General features: G+C 40.9%; 1 protein-coding gene across 1 annotated transcript in view; it reads right to left on the bottom strand.

The window, feature by feature from the left end:
* The window catches only part of GALNT12 (polypeptide N-acetylgalactosaminyltransferase 12), a 47,749-nt gene extending 29,593 nt beyond the window's left edge, over positions 1-18,156 (bottom strand). Inside the window, exons 1-4 of the mRNA XM_035318920.1 lie at positions 17,632-18,156; positions 5,690-5,859; positions 4,808-4,997; positions 1,436-1,621 (exon numbers count right to left, since the gene is read on the bottom strand). Coding sequence (XP_035174811.1) covers positions 1,436-1,621; positions 4,808-4,997; positions 5,690-5,859; positions 17,632-18,002 — 917 coding nt within the window. The 5' untranslated portion in view covers positions 18,003-18,156. The remainder of the gene's footprint in view (positions 1-1,435; positions 1,622-4,807; positions 4,998-5,689; positions 5,860-17,631) is intronic.
* Positions 18,157-23,290: the final 5,134 nt, after the last annotated feature.

The raw sequence follows: 23,290 nt of genomic DNA, 5'->3' as shown, positions 1-23,290 counted from the left end.
ACTAATTTTACCAGCCATCTTTTTGAAGTAACACAGTCTTATACTGTCATATGTCGTTTCAAAGAATGGAAAGAGATGAGGTGAGACAGAAGGGAAAAAAATCTCCATAAACATTCAAGCTCTTCTGTCTCACTCCAAATCTAGTCTCTCCAAACATAGCTGTCAGTGATATCAGTCTCTCAGCACTGCTGCTTTCTCCAGATAACCGTACCACTTGCTGAGCTCGGTCCTCAGTCTACCTTGAAGTTTTATCCCTCATCATTTTCCCCTTGGCATTCCAAAAACAAATCCTTCTTGCGGAGAAGAAAAGCATCATGTTTAAGCTATCAGCTTTTAGAGTTTTTAATCTATTTTGAAACTTTTTTTGGAGCATGTGAACTAATATATGCTGAGAAGGGCTAATTTACTGCCTCATCTTTCCCATTTAAAAAAAAAAAAAAAAAAAAAAAAAAGCTTGTTTTCTCTCAGCTGAGGATAAATTCATTAATATTTGTGAAGTACTGGGTATTATTATCACAATAAGCGACCTAGAAAAGACGGAGAAGAATGAATCATTCTGTATTTGTTGTAGGCTATAAAATGACAGATTATAAATAAAAGCCAGGACTAACAAAATTGTGACGTTAAAAGTGCTGAACAGCTGCTTCATTTCTCACAATGCACTGCTGAAACACAGCAACTTCCAAGCAGAGTGCAGCATGCTCTCAGCTCTCAGGATTTTGTCTACAGTGCCCATCTTCCAGATGCATCATTTGCAAACTTAAACTACCTCTCCTAAAATACAGTATGTATGTACAGTAACACCTATGGATTGCTGCTCTTGCAAACATAATTAAAAGCCACTATATTTACATGAACTCCTATGAGCCAGTCAGTCCCTCAGAAACTATGGTGGGTAGACTACACCATTTCAACTCAAACGAGGAACTTGCAAATGGGTTCACCTTTGAAAACAGACCAAGGAGTCGCTACTATTGCTACAGCACAGATAGTCTTCTGAATGCCTTCTGCCCTCTTGTTACTTCATTTATTTTTTTTCTCACTTTTTCACTGTTGACCATAGTACATTTTTTTACTAGATGGATCTCTTCTTTTTGCATAGCGGATATCCTTCATTAGTAATTAAGAAGTTTCGACTTTTCCTTGTGCTCATTGTCTGTGGCAGTTTGTCTGAGTAAGTGACTACTTGGACAATGAGGATTCCACACAAAAGATTACACAGGAATTTCAGTGTCCAGAGCAGTATTTTTTCCCAGCAGCATGGTGCTTTTTCTGGAGCAGTTCCAGAAAATAGGGAACCAAACAAAATATGTAATGTAACTATAAGTAGTAAGCACTCATTTATTACATATTTTGTCAGTACCTGACATTTCCAACTGAAGTCAAAAGCACTCGCAACATTCACAGTTTAAGAACAGGATGCATAAAATTTTACCTGATCACATCAATCTTGGACTTCCTTCGTTTCTGTTCTCTTTCAGGGGTACTATGCCAAGTGAAGACCAGCCTCCAGTCAAATCCACCAATCTGTGGCTCACCAGCATTTCCCAAGTACTCAAATGTATTCCAGTCAATAACGTCAATAACAGGGCAGACGACAGCCGATTCTTCTTCCGCAATCCTAAGATGTTTTTAAAATAAGGGAAAGGTGACTTCTATTAGAAACGCCTCTCAAAAACAGAACTGTCAAGAAAAGAAAACAATGGTGACTACCAAACACAAATTTTTGCCCTGTTTCAACTCATGCTGCAATACAAGCAAAAAGCAGCTACAAGAATAATCACCATTTTTTTTGTTGAGGATGCATCATGAAGATGCACCAGGATGGACTCAGCTGCAGGCATCTGGCAAGCAGCGTTCTTCCTGGACAGTGGAAGTGAGAGATATGCCAGCTGGCTTGAGATAACAGGTTCTGCATCTGGCTCAGCTGTCGTATCTATCATCACATTCTCAACAAAAAACATCTGTTTTGTTTTGTACAGGTAGCTGCTTCTGAAATATTAAGAGAGAAGAGGATCTAAGTGGGACTCCTGTATTTATTCAGAGCCAAAACTGTGCCATCTTTCACCATAGCCATTATCATTCTCCAGGGACAAATAAGGTGTCTGTTGTCATATGACCCTCAAAGTCATAGTTGTTCTTATAGATGTGATCATCTTCAAAAGGTTACACTAAACACTACTACAGTAATTCAAAAAGATGCTTAAAACAAAAAACACACGTGATGTTTCCATGTGGGAATTAGATCATCAAGGAGGCCTCAAGAAACCCTACCACCACAGGAAGTTAAAAGGACAAGCAAGATAGTCCTGCAGATAACATCACCATCAGCGAGTGTGATCTAAAGATAGTTAAGATCCTTATCAGTACTAAGAACACATCAGAGCTGAGGACATCCCTTGCAAGCCTACTTCTGCAAGGAGATAAACTTCCTCCCATGTCTCAACACCATGCAGGGTTTTCTGGATTCCTTTCCAAAAGTATTTGCCCTCACAAAAGACAGTGGGACCCTTTATCTCAACTTCTTGAAAGGCCTCTCCTAACACCACAAGAGATCAACTTCAAGCATGCAAGCTGAAGCTAAGGCTTTTCTCCTAACTAAAGACTGATTACTCTTTAGCACTCTTTTCCATGCCAGTCTTAGACATCTCTAGTTAGTTCAATGAAAAAGCAGCTTGTTTGACTTTGGGACTTGCTTAGCCCTGCATCTTCTGATTTGCATGTTCCAGATGAGAAGAAAAAAAAAAAAGAACATGCTCTATGGCCATACAAGATCTGATGTATCTATCACTCAAGGGGAGTTAGTTCCTCATGGGATTATGAGGCTTAAAACCCACAGGCTCAACAAAGGCTTTGGCTCTGTTACACTCAACTCTCTGAAATTAGAGCACCTTGTCGTGGTTAAATACAGCAGAAAAGAGAAGTGGCTCCAAAAAAAGTATTGTCTGAGCTGAGAACGACTACCTTCAACATGAAACGGTCCCTTCTTGTTGCCACGGGGAGAACGCAACACAGCTGTTTTCTTCTATAAAATCCTACACTGAAGTCCTATTTGGCAGAGTGCACAAAAGGGCTTATACAAATATTGCTGTCTCCTGTCTCACTTGCATAAAGGTTATGCACAAAGCAACAAGAAGGATACAAACACAGAGAGAAAAAAATCCCAATCAAACGTAAAAAGCTTTGTTGTTCTTGAAAAGGAGTAAAAAATAAATATTTGGTACATGATTGCACTTACCAAGTAAGTGAAAAAACGTCACTATTCTGTAAATTAAGATTTAACCAGCTGCTACAACGCACAAGCAGTTTACAAATACAGCAGTGGCTGCACTGCAAAATGCTAACACTGTCGCACTGCTTCCATACATTTGAGCCAATGCCATACATACAATCCCCTAGAGATGGATATCTGCATCTAGAGCAAAAAGGGCACCAATTCCAAGACAGATCCAGAGAGAACTTTTTATGGAAGGCAATTTTTTACACATTGGAATTACCCAAACTCTTTTTCAAGACTGCCATCTAGTGGTTTGATAAGAAAAGTGAAGTCTGCCCTCTTTTCTTCATACTTTTAATTTTAATCCTTTTTTCTTTCTTCACACTACCTATACCGTACATAGTTAAGCCACATTAATCTAGAATATATCTGGCATGAAATTTAGGTGAAAAAAAAGACACTTCTAAGAATAAAATAGTTGATCCAGAAACAAACTCAAATGTACAGTGGGGTGTTTGTTCCTCTTAGAAATCTATCTCCAGTTTGCACAGCCTGTCTCTGACATCTGCAATACCTGAGATGGGACTTTACAGAATGCAAATCAAGCCACTGATCTTGCAGAAAGGATTTATTCATTTATTTTCCAAGTGTTTTAAATGGGGATGTTTTTCTATATGCAGTATCTAGGAGGTCTGATTCAGGTACTCTGTCTGATAACGAGGTCGAATGAGGCAGAGATCTAAGGGTTCAGCAAAAGGGGCAAAAGCAAGACAACCTCATTTATGCAGTCATGTGATGGTGGGGTTCTGCAGCAAGGTGTACCAGTGGCTGAACCAACAGTAGGAAATGTGCTCTTTGAGCAGCTCTGTGGCTGCTGACTGGGTGAGGCCTACCATACATATCTGCACCAGAGATCTAGTATTCTGGTTTCTTTTTTAAAAAATATAAAATATTTATATTATTTTAATAATATTAACAATTGATGAACATTTTCTAAACTGCACAGCAGACCTGCAAAATAGAGAAAACTACGCAGCTTTATATTACAGTATCCCAGGACAGATGGTGTGCCAAGTAATGACCACTGCTGACAAAATATTAATTCCGCCCTGTCCTACCTGCCCCATGATGCTTTGTATCACAACCAGTTTGGATTAGCTCAGGACTAGGAAGATGGAGTTTATTGACTTCTCTTCCGCTCTCCTTATAAGTATGCTGTTCTGAAAAAGAGGATGTATCTTTTGAGAAGATCTTATTCACCCAGGCTGATAACCACGTTACCTAAGGTAGTTTCACAGCTGGGGGTGGATTCTCCTGAAAACAGTTTTCACTTCTCTGAAGAAAAAGAGCAGCCTAGCTCTCAAGAAAAGTAAATAAATAAATGAATAGTCTACCTCCTCATCTTCCAGACTTCTACTTTCTATCCCTCTGCCAGGAGAAAAATACATGCATTGCCTGAGGGACCAGACTGTGGGAACCTTTGGAAAAGGTCTGCGAAGAGTGATTTTTCCCCTGCAGAGTGCAGGAATGTGCCAAACAGACTCTTTTCCTTCTGCCTCAGGACAAAGTTGGGACAGAGCATAACTCTACCTTTCCAGAAGTGGTTCCAGCCAGCCCTCATGGCACTCACAGTGGCAGTCCAGGAAGGTCAGGATGTCCCCTTTGGCTATAGAAGCCCCCAGCAGTCGGGCTCGAACCAGACCTTCTCTCTTGTTTGCACGGATAAGACGCACCTTGCGTAAGCCAGCCACGTAGTTTTCCAAACGCTCCTTTAAATGTTCTGTAACAACAGAAAGAAAAGAACATAGTTCTTTATTTATTTGTTCATGGCATGCTACAGAATGTTCTTTTTCCAGAAGCATATAATTTAGTAGTGCTTTGAAGATGCTTGGACTTAGAGTTCTGATACTGCTATACCGTCTATGCAAGGATGGACAAAAATCAGCTCTTTTAAGAAACGGAATGCTTCGTATTTGCCTCTGCAATTCACTTCCAAATTGTTAGGTGTATCTCAAATGTAAAGGCTTTTCCATGTAGAAGTTTTGTTCTTAACACAATTCATGTGTGGTAGAAAATGTCAGCATTGTCTTGTGTTCTATAATTCACATAAAAACAGACAACTTCTTTACTTATTTCTATAAATGACACCAGCACAACCTCGGAGAAACCAAAACATGCTCAAATTAGCAAAGGTGAAATGCTCTGACCAGGCTGCAGTTATGCATATATGCAGGCACTTACATATGCAAAGCAAACATGCTGCCCCATTTAAAACTAAATTTTGACCAAAACTTCAAATTTTCACTGTCATGCAAGAGACAAAACATTTCCAGTTAGATTCCCATGTTGTACAATTTCATGGTATGTTACCAGAAGAGCAGATCTTTTCCTCCTGTGGACTGGTTGACAGAAAAAACAAAACCAAAAACCAGACAAAACAGATCCAACATTATTTAGAATTATTCTTCCTACCTTTGTCACTGTAATCATCCACAAGGATAACTTCTTCTAAAAGTATATCTGGAGATGTCTCAAGAACACTATGAACAGTCCGCAGAAGTGTTGACCAAGCCTCGTTATAGAAAGCTATTACAACTGATGTTTTTGGCAGACTATAGTAGTCATACTTCTTCTCTTTGCATCTGTAAGCAAGGGGACTACATTTAGTCAAAGTGAAAAAGAATTTGTTAATTTTCAGTAAAACTGCTCTCAAATTAAGAGTCCATATGCTACTTACTAACTGTAAAAAAAAAAAAAAACTGTCTAAAGGATCTTAAAAGAACTGCGTGCATATGGAGTAGTCATGCAAACACTTTTAGAAAGCTGGTCTTCCAGCAGTCCTAATTTCTACAGTAACATTATGACTACAATTCTGCAGCCCCCAAAAATATCTAAACAGAAAAATAATAGGAGGGCTGGTGTATGTGCAGTAGCTGCCTTTGCACAAAATTACTACAAGTATAGGAGCAAGCAATGGCTAAAATATGCCTCACAGATTACAGAAAGAAAAAAAAAAGAAAAAAAAAAAGGAGAAATAAACTGAAGTGGGGTAAAAAAATATAAATTACTGTAAACTTGTATTTTGAAAAATAAAACAAGTGCTAGACGGTAAAAATATAACTGAGAAGAAACAGCAATATATAAAGAGAAAAAAAAAAAAAGCAGTAACAGAACTAAGAAGTATGTACACTAAAGCATAATTCAGGAATACCACAGAGCTGCCAAGATATAATAGTGAAATCCACAAAAACACATAATTTTAAAAATGCATGGTTTTGGCTCCATGGAGAGCCAGCAGGTTTGCAAACCTTTGAATTAAGCTCCAGAATGTATTTCCTATAAAAATATATATGAACTTGCCTAAATGAACATAAGGATGACAAGAAACTTCCAGATGAGCCAAACGTATAAAATAAAGATTTTCCTCATCTGAAAGAATTTTAAAATAATGTCAGTACTTATCACCACTTTTCCTTATTTCTTCAAGCACTCTCTGTATTGGCAAGTTTGCTACCCACCAAAATAAATGGTTTTGAGACTTGAGAGGCTTTCTGTGCTTTCTGCTTACTGCCTGGAAGACACTAGGATTTGCTGAGAGCACAGGGACACACTTCAGGTTCAGTAAATCGCTGAGGACCAGAGGGTACTGTAGCACGCAAGATGTCTCTCCCATCAAGACCAGAAATCCTCTGAATCCCACGCAACTTGGGGCGAATGGGTAAACCAAAGCAGAACCAGGGGAAAAAACAAACAAACAAACAACAAAAAAAACACAGAAGCAAATATGGCAGTAACATACAATAGTCTCCCCTCAAAACACCCAGACAATGACACAGAAACTGCTTACCTAGAGCACACTGAGACTGCATTTACTGCTATGCAATGCTGCTGTGCTAGCAATAAAGAGACTTCTTATAGTTTTGTTTAAGGATTAGGCAATATTTGTTAAGATCTGTGGTATAATAAGAGAAAAAGTTCATATCTGAGAAAACACTCCTAAAATTATTTTTTTTATGAGAGGAAAAGAAAAAAAAAGTATGTAGAGTACTTTGGTAATAAATACCTGAAAATGAGGAAGCAGTGAGGAGAAATGATACTGGAGAAGAGCAGGAACACAGATGTGCTTCTCAAACATGACAGGAATGCTATGTAACACCATTCATTTTATACGATATGTATACACGCATCCACTCACACGTAGACACACACTCTCACAGTGAAGTACAAAAGTGCTTATCCCTCCAAGGCTGTAATCTTTGCTAAGACACTGCATACAGAGAACTACCTCACACCAGTGGCTGGTGACAGAAATAATTTACTTTGCCAAATGTTCATGTATTAACACATGAAAAAGGAGTAACATTTTAATTAACTTTTTTCTCTAAGAACATCACAGAAAACCAACCAAATGAATCCAATTTTAGAAATACATATTTACTTTAGCCTATTGAAAAGCAATTATGTTCATTACTGCCAGGAAAAAAAATTGTTATATATCACAATCACTTCTAACAGGTAATTTCAGTTCATTTCTTGATGGAAACAGGATCATTACCTACCCATTTTAGAAAACTTAAGGAAAAAGAAAATAAATAGGAGAAAACCTCCAGGAAAGCTTTCTCTGGAAAATGTCTCAAGAAGATTCATGGAATAATAATAGTTGCATTCCCTTATTTAAAAAGGGAAAGGAAATCCAAAAGGTCTAAAGAAGCTTATAAACCTAATTACAGATTAAAGACTTCAATGGATTTGCTTGAAAATTACATGCCAGAGACAGGAAACATAATTTGGCAGAGAATATGGCAGTCCCCAGACTGCTCCTGATTCATCATGCGTTTCTGCCTCCTCCATCGAGCATTACCAAGGCTGTGGAGAAAAGCCTCTTACAGGACAGACCAGAGCCCATGTTTCTTAGGTTTGAGAAGTCAAAAAAGAGGCTGAAACTGGAAAAAAAAATAATCATCTTATCAAGCACAGTGACCTATTATCAGCATGGCAAGGAGGAGAGCTGGCTCCCTGGGGTCGCTGCCTGTGCCTGCTCTCGGCACTTAGTCCTCTGCAGCCAGCTGCCACCTAGCAGGAAAACCTCACTCACCTGACATGCCAAAACACCCAGAGCACTACCAAAAGCTGTTTCTTAGTGCATAGCATTTATTGGGGGGGGAGGGGGGGGGAAACAATCAGCATGCATGTACCAGCTAACATTTTGAAAACTTTTAATTTAAAAAAATAAAAATAAAAATTGTCATTTAGCTTCTATGCAAGTTTGCATGTTTACCTCAGGTGTTATTTCCAAGACGCATATCTATTCCTAGATTACTGCTAAACTGCTGCCTGTCTCAAATATTGTCGCTAAATTGCAGCATATTTTCTTTATCTTCTATATTGAAGGAAATTTCACCGTTTTATTCAGTCTTAAAAAAATAATGCCATTGTAGAGATCACAAACCCAAAGCGCTTAAACCCTAGAAAAATAATAGTGCAAGAAAATCATGAAAAAGAATGATTTTCTGAAATAAAAATGTTTGTAAGTGTCATGTAACAATTAAGAAGTACACATAGTGACATTAAACATTAAATCACTTCACTCCTACTTTGGGTTACTGAGAACAACAAACGTGTATCAGTTACAATGTCATTAAAATGACAGGGAGGATATAAACTAGTGACAGTAGTCCAAAAATATGTTTTTGCAGATGGAGAATGTGTATTTATACTGCCTATATTGCAAGCTGCTTTCCGCTCCTAAGGCACAATTCAGTGCCACCCTTAATGCCCAACACTGTCCTCGCCTAGGCCGAGGGCCCACGGTCAGACAGCATTACCTGCACCTCACGGCAGCCATCTAAAAGGCAGGTGCCGTCCTTGAGCTGGTTGTCTGGGCTCTGCGTGTCCATGAAGACAAAGCCAGAAGGCAATCCCCCTCACGCTCCCTGGGATACTTACCCAGGATGGACAAACAGGCCTCTGTAGGCCCCCACCTCTCCTTTGTCAACAGAGGTTTCATAGTAGAGTAGATGCTTTGCTTTCAGTGGCTGAAGTTAAGAGAGAGGAAAATACCCATGGCCCCTGCTACTGACTGGTACACCACCTTGAACCTCAATATCGTCACTACCAAACAGTTCAAAGAAACACCATGTGGGCATAAGGAAATGAGTTGCATGTAAATGTGACATTTCTAAGCATGGAAAATAAACACAACAGCTCTGTCATCTGAATTCCAACAAATTCCACCACTCCTCTCATTGCCTTAATTCTACTACAGGGATTTGTTTTTATTTGTTTATACAGATAAGCACTATACAAAGCAAAGCTTTTGTTTATCAAGTTATATTCTAATTCAACTTTAATTCTAATTGTGTTCAGCCACAAATCTTTAAATTCCTAGACAGGAAGAGAGAGAGAATAACCCTGGTACATGCCTTCCCTTCAGCAAGCACAAGCTTAAGAACACATTCACCATCTACCATCTTTTCTTGATCCTTCTCTACAGCATCTACTCAAACATTTACCTTCACCAAATGAAAAGCGAAGCAACGCATGTGAAGACACATCACCATCCAGCAACAGTCTTGTGGGGTTTTCATTTTATTTCTTTACACTGCCTTTGCAAATTCCATTCTAACTGAGGCTGCGAGGCTGACAAGTTTAATAATTTAACTCTGGAACCTACTATACTACAAAACGCTGTTAGCAAGCGTTGCAATTAGGTTATCTATTAGAAACTAAGGAGACATCAGTCAGGAGATGCCTAAACAAAACTAAATGGGCTGTTTTGGGGAGTTTTTGTGTCAATTAGAGTAATCACTCAATTTATTTCATTTTAAAGAGCTGTTTCTCTCAGAGATGCTTATCTATACGCAGGGGGAGAGAGCATGGATGTGTGTAGACTGGGCACACTGCCACGAGTTCATAAAGAATGGCTGCTGACATACTTCTGTGCAAGACTTCCGTCACAGCTCTAACAGCAACATTTTTAATATCGAAATTTTGTTCTACATGCCCAGCTACTCGTATTTTAAGAAAAAAAAATATGAAACTGAGTTTTAAAGATTTGTCAAGAATACAATCTGCTCACAAATAATTTTGTATTTTGTAGAGATATACCTCTCTTTTAGAAGTAGCAGACCTTAACATTTTAATGAAAAAAGTCTGTAGTGAAAATCAATAGGTTTCAGCTATTCTCAGTAATCTACCACAATACAACTGGTCAAGACTGCTGCCATTTTTTAATTTATTTTTATTTTTTTTAGATTTTCAATATATAGTCCAAAACCATAGGCAAGCTCAAGATTCTCAAGAAGTTCAAAAGAGTACGTGCCATTGCCATATCTGATTTAACATGATTTATGCAACTAAGGTACGTGACATGCCACGTAGGCAGTAGAGCTAGACATTTCTTTGGGCTGGGTTTGACCCAGTAGGTCAGGGACCAGACTTGCTGGGTTTGTGAGGGCTGCCAGTGATACACCAGCTTACCACACAAGTGCCTTTTCTCTTCCTAATTTGAACACATGAATCCAATTTCACCTTCTCCACACTGTAAACCGCAAAGGTACCAATGTGAGGGACTGCCAAGAGAAACACCTCCTTGTCCCATTCTCCCAATGCTGTGCCTCCCCTGAGCCTTCCTCCTGGACAGCTGTGAGCACCCAAAGCTCAGCAGCATGACACAGGTTGCAGCCCTGTTTTCTGAGCCAACCTACATTGTTACCAAGGCTGTACTACCTGCTCCAGGATGAGTTTGTGTTTGAAAAGCCCTTCCTCGCTCCTCGAGAGAGAGAAATCTGTGCATAATGCCCAGTGTTTGAGCCAAAAGCCATGCAGCCCTATTGCATCAAAACCCCAAACCAAGGTATGTAAGTGCAACATTTTCAATGCAGTTAAAGGATATGATAAATAGGGTTATTCTTATCTCCTCCAAACACCACCCAACTTTTCATTCTTACGTATTTTCTCAGCTGAGAGTACCTTGAAATAAACATCAGTTCTGCTTAAAAATTAAAAGCCTTAAAGCCTTATCTGAGCAAGGAATGCAAAGACTGCACCTGGTTTTGCACACCTCCATGGTGAACGGCACTCAGATATTGCAGAAAAAGGTGTTGAAGTTTACGGAAGGTGTGCCTTGCTCTGCTTAGCAAAACAGATTAGCAGCAAGCTCCTGATAGCTGATAACAAGCTCCTGATAAGCTCCAGGATGGCCAAATTATCAAGGCCAAGGCGTCAGCAGGGCAAGTTGGAGAGATACCGGCTGTACCTCTTGCCACCCACTCCCTTCTGTCCTGGCATCCATGTCCAGATCCATGGTATCAAACCTGCATCTGGGGGAATAAATCACGATAGGAAAGACTCCCTCCCAAGGACACAGCACAGTCTACGAGACTGTAATGTGATCAAGTCTTTGGAAAACGAGTCTAGCTAGATTATGGAGCAATTTTCCAAATTATTTTAAAGTCTTATTTTACCGGTGCCAGTAAAGTCTTGAAAAAGCAAGACTTCCAAACACTGATTTGGGCTTTCAGGTGATAAAGGGCTGGTATAAAAACACCGTGAGATGCAAGGCAGAAAGTTAGTAAGTCTTCTGATATAGAAGTAAATATTGGTGAAGAAGTTTGAAGAAAAATAAAAATCTCTTTAAATCAGATTTAAAATGTATTAAGAAAAAAAAAAAAAAGTCTATAAATCCATATCCTAATATTCATATTAAATTTAAAATGAATAATTTTTTTAAAAAATGATTCTCCAAGTTCTGCAATGTTTTAAGAAGGCCACAGATGTTCCTACCTAGCCTAGCTTCTGGATGTGCCAATGAGAAAGCATTTCTGCATGTGTCCATTGAGAAAAAATATGTTGTTGTTGTTTTTAATTTTATTTTACAGATTTAAAGCAGTGTTGTCATTTGCTCAAATGGTTATACACATTTGCAATCTTCTTCCAAATCAGTGAGACACACTTAACATTCGTACCAAGCGATACACCTACACCTACATTCAAAAATTTACTTTCAAGTGAATAATTTGATTCAGGACACGAAAAAAAATTTGCAGTGTAATTCAGTACCTGAAAGTTATTGCAACCATCACTAACAGCAGGGTGCAGATGCACCTGGACCTTAGAGACACGTGTGTATAGTGAAAGCACTGGTTGAAAAAAAAAAAAAAAAAAAAAGGCACTTTGTGCTTTACTGTCACTGATCTGGGAACTATGTCACATTAAAATGAAACCAACTGAAACTAAGCAGTCATCTAGAGGTCAGGGGAAGCTGAGGATCTCCGCAAAGAACCGTAAAGAAAAGTGGTAATGAAATAACACTGTGAGCTCTACTAGAAGTTGTTGGAGGGTGACCACTGAATAGAAGCATAATGGCAAAGACAACCGACACATTTTTTACAGAAGATAGGAAACAGGATCTCAAAAACAGTAAGATATCCCAAAGTATCAAAGCACATGTGGAAGCACTGCTGTATTCGTACTGCTACAAAATGCAAGCCTGCTTATTTAAAATAATAATAATAATGCTGCAGGTGTATTACTCCTCCACTTAACTGCAGGAGGAAGGAATGAGAAGGCCCAGTTACACTCCGCTTTGTGGGTCTAAGGCCTATTTACGCAAGTGAAAAACCCTGCAAACTAATAAAGTAATGACTACAAGGTATCACGATTAATGTATTTGCTCATAACCAATCATCCCTTCCAGAAAAGCTCAGAAGAACAAAAACAAGTGAATAAAAAACCTAAACCACAGTGTTATGAAGATACTGAAAGTGTATACAACTACAAGTGTTTTACGCAAAACGGTTGCTCTCGAGTAGGGAAGTGTAGTCTGGTTTGGACTCTGCTCAGCTATAAAACATAGGCATAGCTGATAAACCCAGGTGCAGGCAATGCCTGCATTGCAAAGAGGCACACGGGCAAGTTCAAACTCCTGCAGATAAGCACAGCACTTATGGTGAAAGTGGACTCCTTGGAAGTCACTGCCGTTTTTTTATCTGCTATCTGAAAATGAAGTGAGAAGCTCACAGTGAAGCCAGGGTGCTGGAGAGGAAACCCCCAGCTGCGGTGCCATTTCCTGCAGCACAGCAGCAGGTGAAACTCCTGGTGGGAGCCAGACACCCATTGAAACGAGGTGCTGTCATTTTTAGCATGGAGCAAAACCAGTCTCGAAGGCTGCTCGGGGAATTTGCTAGTGAGATAATGCCAGATGAGCAGACTACGTAATTTGGTATTTACAATCCAGCAAACAAAACAAAACACGGTACCAAGAGGAACTGTAAGTGACTCGCACTCAAATCCGGGAATAGGTGGAAAAAGCAGTTTTGAAAGTCAGGAAAATCTTAGCAGAAGTCAGCTGCTCTGAACTCAAGGACATCCCCCCAAAGAAATAATACTACAGGCATAAATAACGATGGTGATAGAGGAACTAAGCTCTGTGTGTGCGTGTATTTAAGCACATATATTTTTAAAGACATATCTACATATATTTAAATAAGCCCTCTCTCAAACCACAGAAATTACCTAGAATTAAGGAATGATCCTCTAAAACTTTTTACAGCTGTTAATGATTAAGCAGAGCAGATTCAGTGTTTAGAGGGGGGGTTCTGTGGTGACCCAAAATCACTTGCCAGGTAAGGAAAGACAGAAAAGACTTGCAACTCCATTTGCTTTTCAGCATGAGTGAAATGAGGCCCAAAGGGCTGATTCGGGTTTCCACCATGTAAAAGACAGCATGAAATGCCAAGTATGTGAAAAATACTGAGTCAGCACAAAAGTGCCTCTCCCTGCCTTGCTCCTCCTATAAGTAGAGCCAACCAAAAGGAGGCTGGTGTGAAGTTATGGAAACCATCCCTGAATAAATGGGCAATGCACACGTGTTATGAAGAATATACCTCCATTATATACCTCCTTCTATTGTGAAGAATATACCTCCAATACACACATTTCTAGCCACGAATAAGACCAAAAGGTTTCTGTGTGATGAAACACAGTATTTTCAGTTGCTGACTTCGAGATAAGACAGTTAAAGGAAGCAGCAACCATCTAAAGGGAACTATAGAAGTTGTCAAATACTCTAGGTCTGTAAATCTAGAGAAACACGATCAGTTCTCACAATAACAAACACCTTATGGTGGTCTGTGAGAACAAGGAATAAAGGTCCTCTGAACATTTACATCTGCAGGAATATATTAGCAGGAGAAACAAAATGCTGATGAAACTTTGTAATACAGTACATAACTTCTGTACAGAATTTGTAGTCAAACACTACATCATTTTGGGGGCTAAACTCAGACCGTCATCCTTCTCTTCCTGCCCATTATAGCCAGACAAGAGAGGACACCTCCACACCTACCTTTTATTAGAGAATAATTATTGCTACATGTCTGGTCAGACAGCAAGTCCAGGATGTACAATACACATCAAGAGGGAAAAATTTGCGTTGCTAGTTTCCAAAAAAGCAGCACTTTATACCCATAATTTTGCAGATCAGGTTTAAAGGTTTACTGGTTCAGATATTCTCAGTCTTATTAGCAAAATTATAGCTGGTATCACCCAGAGAGTAGGTCACAAATGAACATGGGAGGACATTAAGGTTAAAAGGAGCAGTGGAGCATCCAGGTAGTGGGGACGTTGCCAATCTTTATTTCCCTTTCTTTTCATCTTCCCATTTTCCTTGGATGTAAATTTCCAGACTCGCCTCAAAACACATAAGAATACATTGAAACAGACCAAAAGCACATAGACCAGAATGTCTCCAAGCACAATATCTGTTAATATCTGATGAATCCTTGATTTGAATTTCATAGTGGATGGACTTCCTTATACTTGACAGCAAACGGATTCTTGGAGCAAGGAGGTGGCTCGATTTGCTTCACCCACTTCATGCACCAACCTCGCACTTCCAGTGGCTCAGCAAGAGGCACCCCTCAGTAGTTTGTCTTCCAGGCTGAAGAGCTGCACGTTAGTCATTTCATTATGGGAGTCTTCCCATAAGCTGAACAGCACTGGGTGCTGCAAGATTTCTGCGGAACTTTACCAGCAACCTTCCTTCACTACAAAAAAAAGAAAGTAAGCAACTGCTTCCCAGCTTTTATCCAGTTATGCATAATTAAGGAATTTCCACCTTATTTCACACCTGTTAAGGAACTCATCAAAAGGCTACCAACACATTGTGCCTTCTTATCCATACAGTTGTTTTGTTTTTCAAAGCACTCCAATAGGTTTGAGACATGTCACGCCTGACAAAAGCCAGGCCAACTCTCAATAGGCCACACCTATCTACATGCAACTAATTCTATTCCTTACCACAGTTTCTAAATAACAAGCTTGGAAGAGGTCCAAGCTTTACCAGTACACAGTTCTCTTCCTCTCCTCCAGAGTGCCACTAATAAAAACAAAAAGTGGTACATCTGTCACTTTCCCGTCATTAGGTACCAGAATAGTATCATTGATCACATCTAAAAATGCAGCTTTTGCATCATTTTTAGGGACAGATGAAGTCTACCATTACTTCTTACTTCCTCCCATCAGCCTCTCCCAACGCCCCAGCGTGCATCAAAGATCATGAAATGCTGAACTAAACCGGCTGGTCAAGCATTACCAACCTGAAAATAAAGAAAGTAAACCAGGTATTTCTTAGACTTGACATATCCACATAGCCTCTAATGTTACACTGAAGTATAACGATTTTTTGGTCAGTACAGGCTTGTTGATACCTTTTTTAGTACCTTTTTTTTTTTTTTTTTTTTGACTTAGATCTCTTACACAGTCTTCCCTTTTCAGAAAGGGGAAACATTGCAAAATTGTCCTTGGGGAATTTTTTTCTTTACATTTGCTGTGTGAGTTGGATACATGTTCTGTGACATTTCTGCCATAATTTATATTTAACTGTGCAGAAAGTTATGAAGAACCTCTCTGTACCAGCAGACATAAGGAAGTACAATACAGCCCTACCTTCAGACAACAACTATCTCCGAGATTACGTCACTGACACTTTGCAATCCTTTAGTTTGGATATATTTTGTCATTTCAACATCGAAGTATTAAAATCAAAAAGGATGCTTAATTGTAGCAAGATCTATCTGTCTACTTACACTACTTTCATTTCGGGAATCTCCCCCCTTTATTTACAATGTCCCCTGCTCAACAACTGTGATCTTCCATTTCCTCCAACATCCTGTCTGAGAGAAATGGCAGGAGTCCAAAGCAATTTGTTAAAATGATTTAAATTCTTCCTGTAGGAACGCGACTAGAGTGGTCCTTTCTAGCCTATGATCTAAAGACTGCTTCTAAAGGGAGGGTAAAAAACTAACTAAAAAAAACAAGCCTACGATCAGGCTTAAGTTTATGATAAAAATGCCTTGTATTTGTACTGTGATTTTTTAAGAGCTACCATAAGATTCACATTTTAGATTGAGCACTTGTAACCAGAATCAGGTGAGCTACACTGGACACACGGACACGAAGAGAAGGTACGGTGAAGGCAGAGCCTTGCTCTTTGCACAGCTCCTTGCAACCACACCAGCCCACTGCAGTGAAATACGCTGGTGGAAGAAGCCAAGGCCAAAGGAAAGAACTTGGAGGGGCTGGTAGCAACCATGGCTTTGCCCTCGTTGGCTGAAGGCACATACCCACAACTGGTCAACGTATAGTTTAAGACCATTTTTCTCCCCAGCTGGCTGCCCACTGGCAGTAAACCACCGAACCAAAGAACAGAGTAGCTCTGAACCACCAAGCAGAGCATTTGCATCAGGCCAGAACTGACCATATACCCAAACTTGCTGTGCAGCACCAGCTTCATGACCGCACCAAACTGTTGTCTGCCAACTAGGACCATCAAATAGTATCTAATCCTTATTTTTAAAGCACTGATGCCATCATATCTGGTGAATTGTCCCAAAAACCAACCATCCGGGAACAAGGAAAGCGCCGGTTCAGAAGAACGTTAAGCATCTCAGGGGGCATTTCTACATGACACAACAGCATGTGATCCTGCTAGGTCTGTATCCGAGCCTGCTTCGTGATCAAACAGCCAGCTTCATCCTGCACAGCATCAGCCCTTCGAGTGCCGTGCAAGGCTGAATTCTGGGAAGTACGATGTTTGCAGAGCTGGGAGGGGTTGGAAAAAAGCGTGCTGGCCGCGGTGACCTGCCCAAGGGACAGCAGCAGGAGAAGCGCTGCGCTCACAGGCTGGCCCCAGGCTGCTGGGGCTAACGGAGGGACTTGGCTTCTCCCGAGTCACACACGCACCTGCACCGGGAGACTTTTTATGCCTTTCAGAAGAGAGCAGAGGGAAAAGCATCGCTGGCGTCAAGCCTGCTAGCGAGGGTTACGGTTTTAAAGCGATGTAGCGGGGAGGGGAAAGCTACGAGGTGCGAGGGGCGGCGGAGAGGCTCCGCCGCTGCCCCCCGGGTACTCACAGCGGGTTCCAGCGCTCGGGCAGGCGGCGGTGCAGCGAGATGCGGTCGCTCAGGTAGATGTTGATCTGGTGCCGCCGGATGCTCTCCTCCTGGCGCCGCTTCTCGGCCGGGCTCAGCTCCAGCCGCACCGCCCGGCCCAGCTCGCCCAGCGCCCCCGGCTCCGGGCCGGGCTTGGCGTACACGGGCTTCCGCAGCGAGGCTTCGTCGACGGGCGGCGGAGGCGAGGGGTCGCCGCGGCGGGGCGGGGGGCCGCGCCGCCAGGCGAGGAAGCCGAGGGCGGCCAGCAGCCCCAGCGCCAGCAGCGCGCCCCCGCCGGGGGACCCCCGGCCCCGCTTGCCCCGGCACACGCCGCGGCCGAAGCGGCCGGCCATGCCGAGCGGGCTTGCGGGCGGGAGGAGCCGCCTCTCCCGGACACGGAGGCGGACACGGGCACGCCTCGCCCCAGGGGAGCTCGGCAAGAAGTTCTCGCCAACCTGCACCGGCCACGCAGTGCAGCCAGCGCCTGCTCTGCCCCCCTCGGCTTCGCCAGGAAACCCGCCCGGCTCCTCCGCCGCGGCTCCTCCCTCCTTCCCGCCCCGCCGCCGGCCAGCCCGCGGGGCACGGCTCGGCTCGGCTCGGCCCGGCACCAAGACCCGAACCCGGAGCAAGCCGGGATCTCCCGGTGGTGGAGCTCCCGCTGGCCCTGGGGGCTGTGAGGGGCAGGGAGGAAGCGGTGGGGATAGGCCCTGTGCTGCTGGTCGAGGCACTGCGGGTGTAGGGCGAACCTTCCTTACCTGTGGTGAGGGGATGTGGTCACCCCAAAGCGTGAGGGGGCTGTGTGGTGGACACGTGTAGGTACCCCACGTGAGGAAAAGTTAGGCTGGCACAGAGCTGGCGCAGCCACAGCGAGCAGCTTTACCTCATGGGGATCACCAGGTTGCCCCCGAGGCTTTCAGGAGGGTGATGAGGGACATTTTGTGCCGTGGAGGGACTAGGAACAGCTTTGGGGTGGAAGGAAAGGAGCCTGTAGAAAACCAGGCTTTATCAGCTACGCTGCCTCCAGGACAGCATGTGATTTGACAAAAATGAAGGGAAAATGGGCCAAGAAGCTGTGGGAGTTAACGACAAGCTCTTTTTTTCACTGGAGAAAGCAGTGCTCTGTGTTGAAAAGTCTTCTAACGTGACCTCACAGATAGAAATCCAGAAGACAAGCGTGAAGTCCCAAACTCACTAGCCCAATAACGGGCAGCCCATTCCATGGCTTGACGGACCTATGGAAAAATCAACCACAGCACTTAGTCTGAACTTTAAATTTATTTCATAATCAGCATCCGTTCGGCTTTTTCACTTTACCCCTTAATGGCATTTAGCCCTCTTTGTTTCAACTTAAGATCCTGAGGCCATGCCATCACATGAAAATTTGTGGTTTTACTGTTGAAAACAAATCAAGCATAATACAGCTGATGCAGTTTATCTCTCAAGAGCAGCAGGGAGCTGAAATGCTGTTTTTGAGGTGTTATTTGCACTGTGCCTTTCACAAAGAGGTGTTTGTCCTCTGCTTTTGGAGGCCTATCAAGCTCAACCCAGCTGAGGACTCTCCTCATGCCCAGAGGGACGCATCAGAATTAGGTGTGCTCAACAGGATGGCTGAGGAGTGAACGAAAACACTGCTGACACTAAGGGGAAAAACCTGGTCACTACCAGACAGGGTGATAGCATGCAATTATAAGCTATTTCTGATTTTAGATGCTAACAAATAGTAGATGGGACAACAAACGCAGAGGCAGTCAACTATTCTGGAGGCCTTGCTCCAGCCAGAAGGTTGCTGAATAATAATGAGTCACCCTGATGCTGGAAAACTAGCATAAATCAAGGAGTTTTGGTGGATTTGATGATGAGTGTGTGAGATATATATATATATCTCTATATATAAGACATAACTTAATAATTTCTTATCCAGCAATACAGTTGTCTATTATAGATAACTATATATACATAAAACCTAGTTTCAAATTATATTTACATTTTCCAGTAGAACTGAAGTTTAATAGTAGCAATGTATATATGTGTAAAGATGCTTTGCAGCCAACTATTAAATACCAACATGCTGGAAATTAGAATATACATTGTATGTAAAGGAAGCCCTGTCTAGCTAGAGAGTTGGCTGGCACTAGTAACTGCATGTCCTGTGATTGATTGCATTGCCTTGTTGCTTGCCAGCCTTCCTGAATAAAGGAAGCCCAACTGGCATCTTTTGTATTGAGTTTATAGCAGGGGTTCCATAGTTTCTGGATGGTGGAGGGGCAAACCCCAAAGATGCAGGTGACATGTCTGGTGCATACTGTGGGCTTAGGTTTGGTTATTTGGAACAAACAGTCTTGGTTTCTCCCTTTGTGGGAGGCTGCAAATTACTTAGAAGATGGTAACAAATGTTGAGCATGAGGAACCAAACCAGGCTTTCTTGGAATGAATCAAAGGAGAAGGAGTTCTTCCCAAAAGGAATTATTGGGGAAAATTCAGAACTTGTAAAGAGCAAAATTCAGGGCTGAGATTTAACTAAGAACAGTGGGAAAGAAAACAGGAGTATTCTGCTGCAGGGGTCAACTTTACGTATTAGAACAATACAGAGGGTTCACAAGAATATGATTACATCACTAAAACAAGTCTGGGGTGAAAAAATGGGAAACTGAAGACAGGAAAATACTGCAAGAGGCATCCTTTAACTAGGATGCGGTCCGACAAAATTGTTGAAGGGATAATCAGCATAGGAAGAAAGGACTTGAAACAAAGGTAGGAGAGCATCAGCTTTCTTTCGTGGAGTCATAGAATCATTTAGGTTGGAAAGGACCTCTAAGATCCTCAAGTCCAACTGTTAACCTAATGCTAGTGTTACCCTACCTTTTGCAGCTGTAGGAAAGCTGACAGCAGATAGTACACTAGAAGTGTGCTACCCTGCCTGATGGTCGGCCCTCAGTGATAATAATGCCATTAAGCCAAGTAACTGGGAAGGCTTTCCATAATTATCATAGCAGCAAGGATTGGAAATAATGCTAATAAAAGGCAGTTCCCCAAGGGATGATGTCCAAACAGTTGCATTCACGAATAAGTCTGGACAAGATATAAAAAATGTGAAGTCAAAGACACTTTTTCTCAGCCTTTTTTAGAGTTTGTACAGTTTAATTAAAATGGGGAGACTGACATGTCTGAGCTAAAATACCCAAGGTATAAAGACTGAGGGAAAACCTCTGCTCTGAGTGTAAAAATAAGACCCAGAGGAAAAAAAAATATAGAGCATTAATAAGGTAAATAAGTTTCCTACTATCTGCAAAGCTTGCAACAGCATTTTAATGGAAAAGTTACTTTTCAGAAATTCTATTGACTTTTTCAGGTTTAATAATAAAACAATTGGTTTTGAGATTTTTTTTTTAAGATTTGTAAGAATATTTTGTGAGATATAAATTCAGTTACGTTAGGATTTTCAGTTACAAGTAAGTAGAGTAACCAGAAAAATAATATAAAATCTATAATTACTTATCAGGAAGATCTAATACACCCTGAGTTGTCAAAACAGAATGTCAGTGGAGTAACATATTTGAAGAGTTTATTTTTAAAGTGTAACAGTATTTTTTCACAAAGCAGGAAGAAACAAAATATTGACTAAACCTTTCAAAAAGCAGACAGAGATAAAACTAAAAAACAGTAAGAGAAAACTACAGTATGTAGTTGTCCATAAGAATTCATATTATAATAAATATAATAGCTGAAAGTAAGAGTGTATCTATCGCTCACTGGAATATTCATTTAAACTGCAGACAATATTTGGTTTATATAAAATACATGAGCTTGTTGAAAGCATTTGTCTACAGACAATGAAAACTTAAAGCAGTAAGATAAGATGAATTATTTTACATGTGCATTAGTAGTAGTGGTTATTCTTCTTCCTTTATAGTGATGATATGCAGTACAGAAAAAAATAGAGGTATTAAATTTTGCAAATGATTTAAAATTTTCCTCATCCAAAGTTTTCTTTTTACAAGATTTTATTTGTTAGATCTGTACTTTTAGTCAAATAAAGCAAAATTACAGAGTGGAAGTGGGGTTTGGAGATGTATGAGCAGATAGAGACTGCATTTTGAATAAACTCAAATGGCTTCCTAAATTCATACTTTCTGGGGAAAAGAAAGTACCATATATCACGCTTCAGAATAATACTCCTAGTTTTAGTAACAACCACCATTGAGGTGTTCTCAAAAAAGGGAAAAAAATATCAGAGGAACATGGTGTACAGATACATTGCAGACAGATAGGAAAATTGTTTGGGGAGAAGAAGATTCAGTCGAGTTATCAAATGTACATTGGCAAGAGCTGTGGACTGGTGATGGTTCATTGTTCACAGTCTCTTTAACTGGGCACAACACAGCATTGCCCTGCAAAGAAACTGCTCCCCTGGACTCCCACCTTGGCAGCTTATTGTCTCCTTTGCCAGCACAAGTGTGCCTGTCTTTTTTTTTAAATGTTATTTCATCCCATTTTTTGTCCAGTGCCAAGGATTATTATTCTTTTTATTGTTATTTATAATATGTTTGTCTTGAAAGTGTCATTATTTGGTGCACTGCATACTGCAGGCAAAACATGGGATGGGATACGTGCTACTTTCCCAGCTTCAGGTCTGTGAGAATTCGGGGTGGGTGCTGAGGTCCTTTGTGCTGCAGCAGGAACTCCAATTTTAAAAAGTAGCCTCTGTGTCAGGAGAGAGGCTGACTGCGTAGCGAGTAGGCAGAGGCAGAGCATGTTGGGAATTTAAACGGGAGGAAGAACAGTGGGTATGGAGGCCTAAAAGTAAAATAGGTTGAAAACACAGACTTGATGAGTGAGATGGAAACCATCAGCTACTTCAGGCATCTCGCACCAGACTGAAGAATGAATGCTGTGTAATTCTGATACTGACAAGCCAATAAAAACAGACTGATTTGGTGGATGCTGCTTGTACAAGACCTCACCTGTACTGGTTTGCAGAACACAGTATGTGCATATGTACATATATACATAGACATATGTATACATACACATACACACACATATACAAAATACCTTGTTCAAATGACAATGTGCAAGCTAGGATAGCTTAAAACTAATAAGGATATGCATGCCAAAGGCATCATTCAGTATATTGTTTGCTGTGGGTATGTGTTGTTGATACATATATTTCATTTTTTAAATAGAAAGCGTGAATGCTAGAAAAGATCCTACACATAAAGGAAGTCTTGCCTTGTAAGCTTGAGTATAAAAAAACTATTGGAACAAAACTGAGCACAGAATACGGTATGACAGGACATGTTATTGAAGGGACTGTTTGAGGTCTATTGCATTTGAATTTTTCTTTGACATTTATTTGTATGAATTGATTTTTCATAAATACTTGTGGGGCACAGTAAATTGAAATACTGGATTCCAAACAATTGTTGAAAGTTTGATGAAAAATGTGGCATATTCAGAAACATGTAAGTGAATTAAATACAAAGTTACAGCAGCTGGTTATAGAAGACAAAGTGGAGACTTGTTACACATATGCCATGATTAAAATTCTGATCCAAGTACTCAAGGAGAAACTGAGTGGTGGAATTAGCTGTAGTCATCCCATACTGTAGGCACTTACCATTTTTTTTAGTCATTTTTTCAA

The sequence above is a fragment of the Oxyura jamaicensis genome, chromosome 2, assembly GCF_011077185.1.
Source record: "Oxyura jamaicensis isolate SHBP4307 breed ruddy duck chromosome 2, BPBGC_Ojam_1.0, whole genome shotgun sequence".
Lineage (NCBI taxonomy): Eukaryota > Metazoa > Chordata > Aves > Anseriformes > Anatidae > Oxyura > Oxyura jamaicensis.
This window is presented reverse-complemented; position numbering and strand designations above follow the sequence as displayed.